General features: G+C 46.2%; 6 protein-coding genes across 6 annotated transcripts; 2 read left to right on the forward strand and 4 right to left on the reverse strand.

The window, feature by feature from the left end:
• Positions 1 to 19: 19 nt before the first annotated feature.
• BO83DRAFT_380455 (uncharacterized protein) lies at positions 20 to 1,009 on the reverse strand. Its single transcript, XM_025531756.1, has one exon. It carries the CDS (start codon positions 865 to 867, stop codon positions 163 to 165), a length of 705 nt encoding a protein of 234 aa, XP_025385741.1. The 5' UTR covers positions 868 to 1,009; the 3' UTR covers positions 20 to 162.
• BO83DRAFT_429422 (aminoglycoside phosphotransferase family protein) lies at positions 974 to 2,378 on the forward strand (the record flags this gene model as incomplete). Its single annotated transcript, XM_025535462.1, has 2 exons — positions 974 to 989; positions 1,060 to 2,378. 2 exons carry the CDS (start codon positions 974 to 976, stop codon positions 2,376 to 2,378), a joined length of 1,335 nt encoding a protein of 444 aa, XP_025385742.1.
• Positions 2,379 to 2,967: 589 nt separating this feature from the next.
• Positions 2,968 to 3,363, reverse strand: BO83DRAFT_429423 (uncharacterized protein; the record flags this gene model as incomplete). The annotated part of the gene is made up of 3 exons (XM_025535463.1): positions 2,968 to 3,065; positions 3,123 to 3,172; positions 3,248 to 3,363. The coding sequence occupies 3 exons, from the start codon at positions 3,361 to 3,363 to the stop codon at positions 2,968 to 2,970; spliced, it is 264 nt and encodes an 87-aa protein (XP_025385743.1).
• Positions 3,364 to 4,131: 768 nt separating this feature from the next.
• Positions 4,132 to 5,898, forward strand: BO83DRAFT_439392 (Zn(II)2Cys6 transcription factor). Its single transcript, XM_025536173.1, has 3 exons — positions 4,132 to 4,566; positions 4,619 to 5,081; positions 5,144 to 5,898. The coding sequence occupies exons 1-3, from the start codon at positions 4,167 to 4,169 to the stop codon at positions 5,847 to 5,849; spliced, it is 1,569 nt and encodes a 522-aa protein (XP_025385744.1). The 5' UTR covers positions 4,132 to 4,166; the 3' UTR covers positions 5,850 to 5,898.
• Positions 5,899 to 7,223: 1,325 nt separating this feature from the next.
• On the reverse strand, positions 7,224 to 7,934 carry BO83DRAFT_277948 (HET-domain-containing protein; the record flags this gene model as incomplete). The annotated part of the gene is made up of 1 exon (XM_025527086.1): positions 7,224 to 7,934. A coding segment is annotated over one exon (711 nt), but the record flags the coding sequence as incomplete, so codon positions are not given.
• Positions 7,935 to 9,455: 1,521 nt separating this feature from the next.
• On the reverse strand, positions 9,456 to 11,228 carry BO83DRAFT_419116 (uncharacterized protein; the record flags this gene model as incomplete). The annotated part of the gene is made up of 2 exons (XM_025534861.1): positions 10,333 to 11,228; positions 9,456 to 10,213 (listed from the first exon to the last, which is right to left on the reverse strand). Exons 1-2 carry the CDS (start codon positions 11,186 to 11,188, stop codon positions 9,456 to 9,458), a joined length of 1,614 nt encoding a protein of 537 aa, XP_025385746.1. The 5' UTR covers positions 11,189 to 11,228.
• Between the last annotated feature and the right edge of the window lie 130 nt (positions 11,229 to 11,358).

Raw genomic sequence — 11,358 nt, forward strand, 5'->3', positions numbered from 1 at the left:
CGCAATGATTGTTTGCAGGCAGGGATATGAGGGCAAAGCCGGAGTACACCAGAGTGTTTTATATTCTAAGCAGCAAGTAAAAACGTCCAAGGTTTGCTTCCTCATCGAGCAGCGAAAGTCATACGGACGAGGATGACGATGACGATAATGAACAACATTAGTCTATCCACGTCTATTTGTCTGACTGAAAAACGGACTCGACACATAAAACGGTCTCTCAGCCACATTTCTCTCCCCTGCTTCACCACCACCACCACTACTCTTCTTCCCCATCAACGCCTGCATTCTCTCCCGAAAAGCTTCATTATCCTTCAACTTCCCTATTTCCTTCTTACCCCCCTCATCCCTAAATCTCGCATCCGGCTCCCCCTCAAATACCATCTCCGGCCCATCAATCCACTTCCTCCCCGAATTTCCACACGCACGCTTCATACTCTCTGCCCCCTCATTGATCATACTCTTCCAGAATGCCCCCTCCCCGGTCCCTAACACACCAGCATCCTCAAGCATCGCCACCGCACCAGCCACCCAATCCTGACAGTTACCCACACCGAATTCAGGGATATTAGATGCGTCATTCCCAAACGAGGAGAGTAGGTTGTTCACTTGTTCACATTCTACTTGTCGGAAGGTGATCAGCTCACAACGTCCTCTCAGGACAGGGTCATCTTGTAAAGGGTGGACACGTGGATCGTAGATGAAGTATTCGTCGGTGGGGTTACGGATGTGGTGCATTTGGCAGGTGGACGCGCCGATCTCGTATACGGCTATGCCCATGTGGGAAGGGCCGTCGCCGAGGGTGGCATCGCCGCGCCCGTAGATGTTGATGGAGATGGCGTGGGTGGGTGGTTGTGTTAGAGGGTCCATTTTTGATTTTAGATGAACGGTATGGAGAGGTAGCTTGGGAAGGACAAAGTTGAGATACTGGTTGCCTAGTTGTGTTGTCTTTGGTGGAAGCCTGGGCGTTTAATGAATGGGTCACGTGGAAAGTAAGTTGGAGGGAAAGATACCGGGGAGAGAGGACTGGGAAAAAGGCGGTTCTTTATGTACGAAGTGTAGAACTGGGCGCTAAGTTCCTTTTATTCATTGGACATTTCCGCCTCCAGGTTCGCGACGTCCTAGCAAATACTGCCCTTGAAATTCAGAAGTATTACCCAGGTTTTATTGACCGCACTTATGTTATACAGCCCTTTGATGGGTACCTTGACACCCTGGACATTCGGGAAAGCTTGCTCAAAGAAACAACCGTACTGAAAAGCCCTGAAGAGCTCGCATCCTATTTGGGTGCCGACGTACCACCTGAATTTGGGGGCAGAGGTATGCCACTGGATGACTGCGACATTCTGAGCGCTATGAGCAGTAAACCCGTTCTTCCGCCCACCACATCGGAAGAACCCCAAGATAAGGCCTTAAAAACCGAGTCAACCGTGGACATATGTGAGGGGACTACAGAAAGAGCAATTCCGTTTCCACATGGGAATGTCGATGATCCTACGGGGGAAGAGCCCCAACCGCAGTTAATCTTCTCAGAAGACATTGGGCCGCCAACAATAATATTGGACCCATCTGATCTCGAGACTGCAGTCGAGTTCTGCCCGGATAAGATGGGTGCGCGTCTCGTTTGGGCCGATTCGGGTATGATTGTTAAGTACGGCCACGGGGTCCGGCTTGCTGAGGCAGAAGCAATGCATTTGGTGTCCAGCCGGACCAATATCGCCATTCCCAAGTTACTCAGTGCCTACATTCTTCAGGGGATATGTTATATAGTAATGTCATACGAAAAAGGGGAACCCCTCAGCGAGTACTGGGATCGTGTTTCAGAGTTAGAGCGGCAAAATGTCCTTACCCAGCTACGCGACTATGTCGCACAAATGAGGCAGATAAAGGGTAATTTTATTGGGGGGATCGACTCATCTCCCTGTCGTGACGGTATCTTTGAAGGAGGATGGGGTGCCTATGACAGTTATTCGTATGGACCGTACGCAACTGAGGACGAGTTTACTGAGGGGATAGTTCAAGCCTTGAGGGATCGGCTGCCCCCACGGCGACGAGACGGGTCGCCTGACGTTGACTCCAGGTTCTTCAACAATGAATATGTGCTCTACCAGACCGTCAGAGAACTGAAGAAGATGAATCATTCCATTGTTTTCACACATGGAGATATGCATCCAGGAAATATGTTGGTACGTTCTGATGGAACTGTTGTCATCCTAGACTGGGGTTTGGCAGGATACTGGCCTGATTATTGGGAGTTTTATCGTGCGATGTTCAATCCACCTTGGAGACCCTCATGGGATACTATGGTGGAAAGGTTCGTGCCGCCCTTCTATGTCGAGTATGCTATTATGAAGAAGGTGTTTGCGATCATATGGAACTAGTAATTCTTTATTGGGTTACTACTATTTCTGTTTTATCCCCAACCGCTCATCTCTGTCCATATATGTCTATCGCAAGATACAGTGCTCGCACACACAGTAAACGTTATTCAGTATCCTCATCACTCAACAATGGCGCAGCGCTGAAACATAGTTCGGAATAGGAATATGGAAGGCTCGCTATCCCTACACTGGACGAGAAGCCCCTTGTACCCTGTATTTTGGTCGCCTGAAGCGAAGAATCATAGACTAAAACTAGATAAGAACGAGATATTTCTAAGATAGCTTTTAACACTTTAGGTCACATCAATAAGGTCTGGTTTTGTGGTTGATGAATTCGAGTAATATCCACAAAGAAACGATAAAGTTCTTCGAATGACAAAGAAAATGGCCACAATAAGAGCAATGGCTTGACCAAGGACAAAGAACTTCCAAAAAAAAAAAAAAAAAAAAAAAAAAATACACCCAAAGTACTGTCACTAACATCTTTTCTCAGAAGATAATGTCAGGCCGATGACACAAAGCACACAAAAACAAAAACAAATTTCATTATCAGTTTACGTTCAACATAAACTCAATGGAAGGTTCCCGGCTAGGTGCAGGTATATCCCGGAATACCAGTGACCGACTCAGAAATTATAGCTCCGGGAGGATTACACCCCTTTTTACCGTTATAATCGTAGAAGCGCCCTACATGCTGAATCAGCGATAGACATAAAATGGTGGATTGTTACTGTTTTCACCTACCGTCGGCACACTGGCAGTATGTTTCGGAGAGACCGCAACGAGGGGAAGCACTATGATATCAGTCAGCGAATGTATCTCATGGCATCAAACAAGGTACACATCATGGTCTTGGGGTATATTCATACAAGGGATAGCAACCACTGGCAACGCCGCGAGACCCCAGGCCGCTATTTGGCGTGTCTTGGCCTTCGGTAGTAGGGGCCGCCAGGGCTCCGCAAATGATTGCAATGATCGTGGACATAATAGAGAGCTTCATTTTAGTGAAAAAATTGGTGCTTTCTGGTGTATCGAGCACAGTGTAGTTAATATATAGTGTATGAGTTTCATGAGAAAATATAGCAGCAAGGGATATAGCTGGACTATATATCTTTTATTACTCAGAGGTCGAATAAACAAAGGGATTCAGCTAGCACTGTACAAACAAATGGTGCCATAGATGAATACCTTGTTGCTCAGTAAATAGCATAATGGATGAATAGGACATCGTGTGATGCGCTGTCATTGTTTGGAAATAGTTAACAATAGTAATGGTGCTATTTGGAAAGAAAGGCAAAGAAAATGGAAGAGACTTCGGACAGCGACAAAGCATAGGCTTAAAAGCCTTGCATCGTCTGATGCTATTTGCGCATCTGGAACTAAAGTCTGAAGACAACCTACTTTGTCAAAACAGATACAATTGCAAGGAGGCAAGTAATTGTCTACTTAGTACCTCTGCATGCGGTGTGTACTTTGACTTCGAAATATGTTCAGGTATGGGTCTCAACCAGTGAAGTCCAACATACGCGTGGATTAGTGACCTTGTCAGGCAATGCGCACACTATATATAGCCAAGAATAGCTTGAAGTGGCACACTATTTATGTGTTAAATAAGTCCATGTTCAAGAAAGACGATGTGTTGGAGTGGTACCAGAAACTATTCTGGCGCTATCACATGACCTATCTTTGTAACGTATTGTCCCGCTGGGAGGCAGTCGATGTTCAACTCCCCAGACATCTTCCAATTCCAACCCACATACATCGAATCAAACTTGATTGGAATTCACCATGCTCAGTGCATGTTACACTTGCCGGCGTAGGCATGTCGAGTGCCAAATGACCCAACCACCGTGTAAGAAGTGCCAAAAGGCAGGCCTAGAGTGCCTCCAAAAAAGACCCCTCCGTTGGGTCGACGGGCCGGCTTTTCGGAACAGAATGCGAACTTCGCAAGCCCATCACATGGATCAAGGCAGTGCCCTCAACAAACCCCATCACAAGGTGTCTTCTCGTCATGAAGCTGGTCTGGCGGCACCAACCTTAGAGGCAATAGCCCCTTTTGGAAGAAACGGACAGTCAACCAACTCGCAAGACGGAGGTCACAGCAGCATCCACATAAGCATTTCGCCCAGCTTAAAGGATCCTTCCTTTGACAGCCTGGATGATGAGTCCCTGTACTACTTGAATTACTGTCAGTATGCTCGAGCAGATGCGATATGAGCCACATTTACTGACAGAGTCAGATAGCAGATGTGTGTGCAAATTGTTTGTCATGTTTGACAGTCAGCGAAACCCTTTGAGGCAACTTATTCCGGCAGCGTTGGCTAATCCAGTCTTAACTGCTTCGGTCATGGCTATATCAGCGCGCCACATGGCAAACGGTCAGCAAATATATTGTGAAAGGCAAGATGGAGACCATGCGACGCGCTTTCAGGCGCATCCTGATGGTTTGATGTACAAACAAAAGGCCATACGCGGGTTAATTCAGGCGCTCAGCGATCCAGTACCGAAGTCGCGAGACGTTCTGGTTCTGAGTGCATTCATATTGATCTTCCTCGATCTCTTGGAATCGGGGCGCGACCAGTGGAAATCCCATCTTGGTGGCATCAAGCAACTTGTTCATGACATGCATACTGCGGGAACTTCGCAGAATCTAGAAGCAATCATTGAAGGCATGCGGGAATTTATTCTGGGGCAGATCTACCTGTAAGGCTCCAGTCTCAAACCATAGGATGGAATGTGCCGTTTTGACATGTTGTCCGTTCCAGTATTGAAACGCTTGGCGCTACATTTTCCGGTCGCAAAGTATTGTCCGGGGCGGATATGTCCCTCGCTGCACCGCTACAAATGAGTATCGACAGGGCCTATATCGGTTGCCCTGAGTACCTGCTATCTGCTGTTCGATTCTTCTCAGCAGCCAGGGACCGCTTAGCTGACCCAAGACACCTTGATACGCCTGAGACATACTCTTTGCTACAGTCAGTCACAAGTGTGCTTAACTCTACCGACCTCTTCGATTGCTACCGTTGGGCGAACCAGACTCTACGAGTCTCATCCCTCACTCCATCAACACAGAATGTACAGTCGCTGGAACATTTAGCCCAGGCTTATAAATCTGCGATACTGATATACGGGTGGCGCATCTGTGATGCGCTAACTGGGAACAATACTCCATTGAGTGACTTGGTAACAGGCCTGGTCCACGAGGTTCACATATTGAGGAGGGATAAAGCGCTATTTAAGTGCATACTATGGCCCCTTTTTATTGCAGGGTTGGAGTCTGAAGACCAAACCCGAAGGAGTCAAGTCAGAGAATTTCTAGACAGCTTTTGGTTCGAAACCAAATGCATCAATGTGATAAATGCGGTAACAATCCTAGAGAGGTTTTGGGTTGACCCATTGGAGGTGGAAGACGCCTCAAGCGGCTGGATTTTTCGAATGGGCCAGGTAGGAGGCGATTGGCTTCTAATCTAAATACGTGGGCTGCAATAGTACATTTATCATATCTTCTACGTCATCCCTTAATAGAAGGTCATTTAGTGAATATGAAAAGGAAAGAAGTAGTTGTAGGATCAGACGCGAGCTTTCAGACAATTCACAATCAAACATTGTCATTCGGGTCTGTGGCATCCCAGTGCAATACAGTAGAAATAAAGTATAGCTCTAACACCCATTCGCCAACATCCCAATTGCCGAGGCCAGAGTCCCTGCTGCAATGGCTCCACTAACCAATGCACCTGCTTTCCGCACTGAATCGCTTTTCTGTGGTTTCTCGAGGTGATGATGGACGACTCTGGTCTGGGTTGATCTAACCACCCGGCGACTAGGAGAGGGGGGGCGGACTGCTGGAGAAATAGAAATGTAAGTTTCTCCTCTACTGAAATGTGGCGCAGCAGAGTCTCCATCATCCTCATTCTGACCCTCTTCGTCGCTTTCAACAAGCTCAAGTTGAAGAACAAAATATTTTCCACCATGGAAAATATGCACGCTGATGCCAATTCGCACTGATATATGTTCGAGCCGCATCAATCGTCCGGGTGGTACAGCAGAAAACAGTGGCTGTAGTTGGGAGAGAGTAACGGATGCTTCTGGGGCATCGAAGTTAGATATGTCTGTATCAATCGCGCTGAACCCGAGATTATAGTCCGCCATAGAGCCAAACATAATGCATATATGACGACCAGTAACGCCATTCTTAAGTAAAAGCGCCCCCGCCAACTGATTCTTGATCTTTGGTATCGAAAATGTTGGCCGACAATGTGATGGTACCCATTTGCGTGCAGATGCACGGGCAGCTATCAAGAATGTCGGATCTTTCCCCGAATGCTGCATCGCTGGGGTGGTGTTGAATGTCTTCGTCGTTGTTACCAATGGCGGCAATGTACCGATCAGGTGATATTGTTCCTCATAGCCTGGACCAGTTCCCAAGACCACGATATGATGTGGAAATATCCCACCTCCGCTGAAGAATGTTGATGGGCCCATCGTCGGCTGGCGTACATATATCGTGCGAAGTGGTCCACGATCACGGGTCAAATGGCAGATCATATGTGCCTGAGCCCGAGCATATTGATTGTCTCCGCTGGATAGCTTTTGTATATAAATGCCGATGAAGGTGTCATCGTTGGGGTCATCAGGGACAGGACAATTCAGCGCTGCTACATCGAGCACTGGGTGTTCTCGGTTTTGTTGGATAGGAAGCTCAATTCGCAGTCCTCTATTTGTCATCTCATAGGGGGGTCGCGATTCCCAGCTTTCGTACGATAGCATTTTCCTTGAGTTGGCGAACAGTGCTGGAGACGTCGCCAGGAGACCATACAGTGCATCCGGTTTTGCTTCGGGATCACACCATGCGAAGAGCGACTGGTCAGCTGATTTCCGCATAATTTCTTCTTCTAGACGAATAAAGGCTCGAGCGCCTTCGCCGTAAAGTAGTGGCATATTCACACTAAAGATCCCCAACAGGCAATAGGCTATGTCTTCGGGACGGCTTGTCTGCCGAGTCGCTGCCCACGACATCCGCTGAGCAATGCTGGCACATTCCAATTCCCGATACTGGCAGAGATACTCAAGGCCAATTCCCGTGATATCGGAGATGGCATCACAGAGATCCATTTTACTGCCAAGTGAAACCCAGCTTCGAGAGAAAAAGACCACGTTGCTTGGAGCGATGAGCTCCTGCAGAGTAAAGCCTCGCGTAAACCAACGACAGGATACCATTTCGTTTATATCCCCATCCAGATCGGCTAAGTAAGCATAGCAGACCTGCGCCTGCTGATACCAGCGGAACATGGAGTTGATAGATTCTGAAAGTTCGGCACTGCTCTCCTTATTGATGCAGCACGTATCTACCCAGATATATTCGAGCCCATCACGAAGAGCCTGCTGTGCCGTGTATTCGATCTTCTTATACCCTGGCTTCGTCGATGCAGTCCCCTTGCCAATGTCTTCGAACAAGACCTCGCCCTCCTCCCATGTGTGTGAGAGGATTGCATACAGAGGAATATTATCAGGGGCAAAATCAACCAGGCGTAGGGTGGTGGCTTCTAGTAACCGCATGGCTTGGTTCCGCAACAAAGAAGCTAATATCTCCTATCGTCAATATGGCAGAGATCCTTGATAACTGGCATTTCAGGTGACGAGGCTCTGGGTCGATATGGGGGAGCAAGGCTAAGCAACGACGATCCGCGTCATGTGATGTAATTTCCATCCAATCATATCTATTTTCAACCTCCAACATGCGTGATACTTACTAGACATAGATAACATCTACTTACTTCCTTCTTGGTACCCTGCAGTCCCGATCCATTTCGCACTCTTCTGTCAGGAGAACATCGACAATTTTCTAAAGCGGACATGCAGGAACTTGATTTTATTAAAACAAAATATTAAAAAGAAAAAGCTATAGATCCTTTTTCCAGAAGCCTTTCTTCTGGTATATCAAAGAATGGTTATTTTGATTAAAATAATAGATCTTTATTATCTAAGAATTATATAATAAATTATCAAGAATATATAGCCGCTTAATAATCTAGTAGATTCAGTAAGAATAACAGTAGATAAGATAGGCAGTTAAGAAAGAATATTAGATTTCTGAGTGTTGTCATAGAACAACCCAGGGGAGTTGTACACACAAGGCTAAAAAGACCATCATTACCCGCAGCTGCCTGCGGACCCCTAGAATCCTGCTTATATAGACATGTATACACGGGAGTAGGTGGTCGCTACCACCAGTCTATTACAAGTGTAAATATTATTTATATACTTGGCGATCAACTGTGCAATCTTTTTAGAACAAGATACGGTGGTAATTGGACTGGATGTTTTGTCATAATATTCATCAAAATCGTTTTTGATAAGAAGGTGAAATACGGCGAGAAGAGTATGGAATTGATTGCTAAAAGTTTCCAACTAATTTCAAAGGCTACTATAAAATAAAATAAAATAAATAAACATATTTCAAACTAGTATAAAGATCATGAAGACTAGATCTATATTATATTAAAAAGTCAAAGTCTAGAACTAGTTTTTGTAATATAACCAATATCTGGATTTTCCTTAATACATTAACTACTAATATTAGAGTTATTTCAGTATTTATGACGGCGCCGTCTCCGCTACATTGACCCGGGAATTCGTCCTCTAAGAGTTCATTGATCATGCCCATGGCAATCGCAGCTTCTGACAGTGGACAGGCCAGGAAGCCAGCAAATAGTTTAGGCACTGGGTAGACCTTCACGCGGAGATCCGTGACAATGCAGTCAAAGCCTGCTCGACTCACTCCATATCTCTCTTTTGCGCATGAGAGTAGAATAACGGTTTGTTCACAGCACTGTGCTCAACTACACTCGCGAGCGTAATGAAAAGCAAGCTTTTTTACATTGCATAACACCTCTCTCTTCTTTAATATTACGGTTTTACCAAGTCTCAGGCACATTTGACCACACGAGTTGCGGAAATACTGCCATTTCTTTGTTTAAGCCAAGTAGTATTTCGACCAGCCACGACTGTGCTATAATTACAAAACTTGCTCTGCGAATATGTGATAACATATAAAAGAGAAAGGAGGGGGCAGAAGATTCATGCTCTGCATAACTCGAGCTGCGAGACGACCTTCTTGTAGAATGCTACAGAACCGTCCCCATTGCTTGTTCCAGGCTGACTGTAAAAGTTTGACTCCAGGCAGTGTAAAGCAGCTTCTGCATAAGTCACGCCCATTTTGAGAGTAACCTGTGAGATAGCAGTTTCAATTAGGAAATCTTTAAAGCTGCCTTCTCCCCACTTTCTCGAAATGTATTCAGCGGACCTCAGAAGACCCATCTCAATTAAGATCACACCAAGACTGTATATATCATGGTCCTTAGTGAAGCGCCCTGTCTTCCCTATATAAGGTTCGTTGTCTGCGGCGGGTAATCCTTGTCTTTCTGGGTGTCGGTAAAGATTATCCTCGGATGTTATTTCTTGGTTTTCAGTACCCTCATCATGTGAGAAGACCCGACTATATTCAAAGCCAACGAGGTACGGCGATCCGGATTGGCCAATGTTTGGTTGGGTCGAGGGGACAAACATGATGTTGCTACTGCGGATGCCTTTGTGGAGCCACTCAGCCGCGTGTAGGTACAAGAGAGCTCTGGAAAGTGTCCTAGCAATGTCAAAGCGTTTGTCGAGTGACAGTGTCCTAGCAATGTCAAAGCGTTTGTCGAGTGACAATTCCCGTCGTCTAGCGCCCTTACGGCTTTCTATTTCTATCAACATGTCGTGCAATGACAGAATAGGCCCAGCATGGATAGTGTATATGAAGTCATATCGGCAATGATCGGCGTTAATGGGCAAAGAGCCTTCCCAGGTTGCGTATATACATAGCCGATGCAAGGAAGCGTTCTTAATTCTTTGATATTTTGCGATGCTTTCAGTAAATGGACAATTTTCTCGATTCGCGGCTCAAGGAGGTCATGACTTGCGCTGACAGGAACAGTTTTCTGCTCTACAAGCACAGGTCTCCCATCGTAGAACCCAGTATAATGGCGAGGATGAGGGAGTTTCTGGTCACTTATCAAGATTCCATTTAGTCTTTGAGGTTCGTAATCAGAAGACAGCTTCAGGTCGTTTATGTGGCTTATAGTAGTTGACTTGAGCCAGGCGAGTGACGCAGCAAATGGGTCCATCTCTGTCTCACGGCTTAGCCATTTTAATTTCCAGTCACATTGTTGCGTCATCAACGCGGGGTTGACTAGTACTGCTCCAGACATGTCAGACTTAGGACCGGGAGGAGGGAAGAACTCGTCCAAGTCTCGTATGAGGTCATTCAAAAGGTTCAGACGCTTCATGGCAGTCCCGTTTCGTGATGCCCAATTGAAGCGTTCCGAGAGACTGGAATGGCTTTCTTGGGTGGTCACCGAAGACGGCGCGTAATATTCCTTCCAAGGTGTGTTCAGTAACTTGGCAAATCTCTCAGTTGCACCATAAGCCTGCGCCGAAGACATGTTTTTAAATATTGGAATATTCTCTTGATAGGAAGTCAAGTGATGCGCGTTATAATGAATGAGTTCCAGATAGTTCGCGATAGCGTTCCCATAAAGTTGGAAACGTGCATCCATGAATCCAGTAGACGAACTCTCGTTGTGGATTAGATTCCATCTGCGCGACCACCAGTCCAGTCTTGATAGAGAATATTGAAGCTGTACGCTAAAGTGCTTGGCTAGATCATCCGCATTCCCCACCCTGTCTAAGAAGGTAGATACAGCGAGACAGCTCTGAATGATGTTGCCTAGAAGTCCTGTCGAGGAGGCGAACGTGCCGAAGTGAGACTCCATAGTAGTATTTAACTGACAGCAGGAAACTGATAGTAAGAATATAGGTTTGGCAGGAGGTAACAGTTAGGAGGAAAGCGTGGGTGCGAAATTGGTAGTGGGGGAGAAAGCCTATATACTCTAGCTTGATTGCGAAATGTGGCGCAGTCAAATTGTAACATCGCGAGACACAC

Source organism: Aspergillus eucalypticola (assembly GCF_003184535.1).
Source record: "Aspergillus eucalypticola CBS 122712 chromosome Unknown BO83scaffold_21, whole genome shotgun sequence".
In the NCBI taxonomy this organism is placed as follows: domain Eukaryota; kingdom Fungi; phylum Ascomycota; class Eurotiomycetes; order Eurotiales; family Aspergillaceae; genus Aspergillus; species Aspergillus eucalypticola.

What these genes read in the sequence shown, in the direction of transcription:
- BO83DRAFT_439392 (XM_025536173.1), top strand. Translation starts at nt 4,167, where the DNA reads ATGCTCAGTGCATGTTACACTTGCCGGCGTAGGCATGTCGAGTGCCAA. An exon ending in CCTGTACTACTTGAATTACT is followed by an intron (nt 4,567 to 4,618) that starts GTCAGTATGCTC and finishes TGACAGAGTCAG; the next exon opens with ATAGCAGATGTGTGTGCAAA. An exon ending in ATTCTGGGGCAGATCTACCT is followed by an intron (nt 5,082 to 5,143) that starts GTAAGGCTCCAG and finishes TGTCCGTTCCAG; the next exon opens with TATTGAAACGCTTGGCGCTA.
- BO83DRAFT_380455 (XM_025531756.1), bottom strand. Translation starts at nt 867, where the DNA reads ATGGACCCTCTAACACAACCACCCACCCACGCCATCTCCATCAACATC.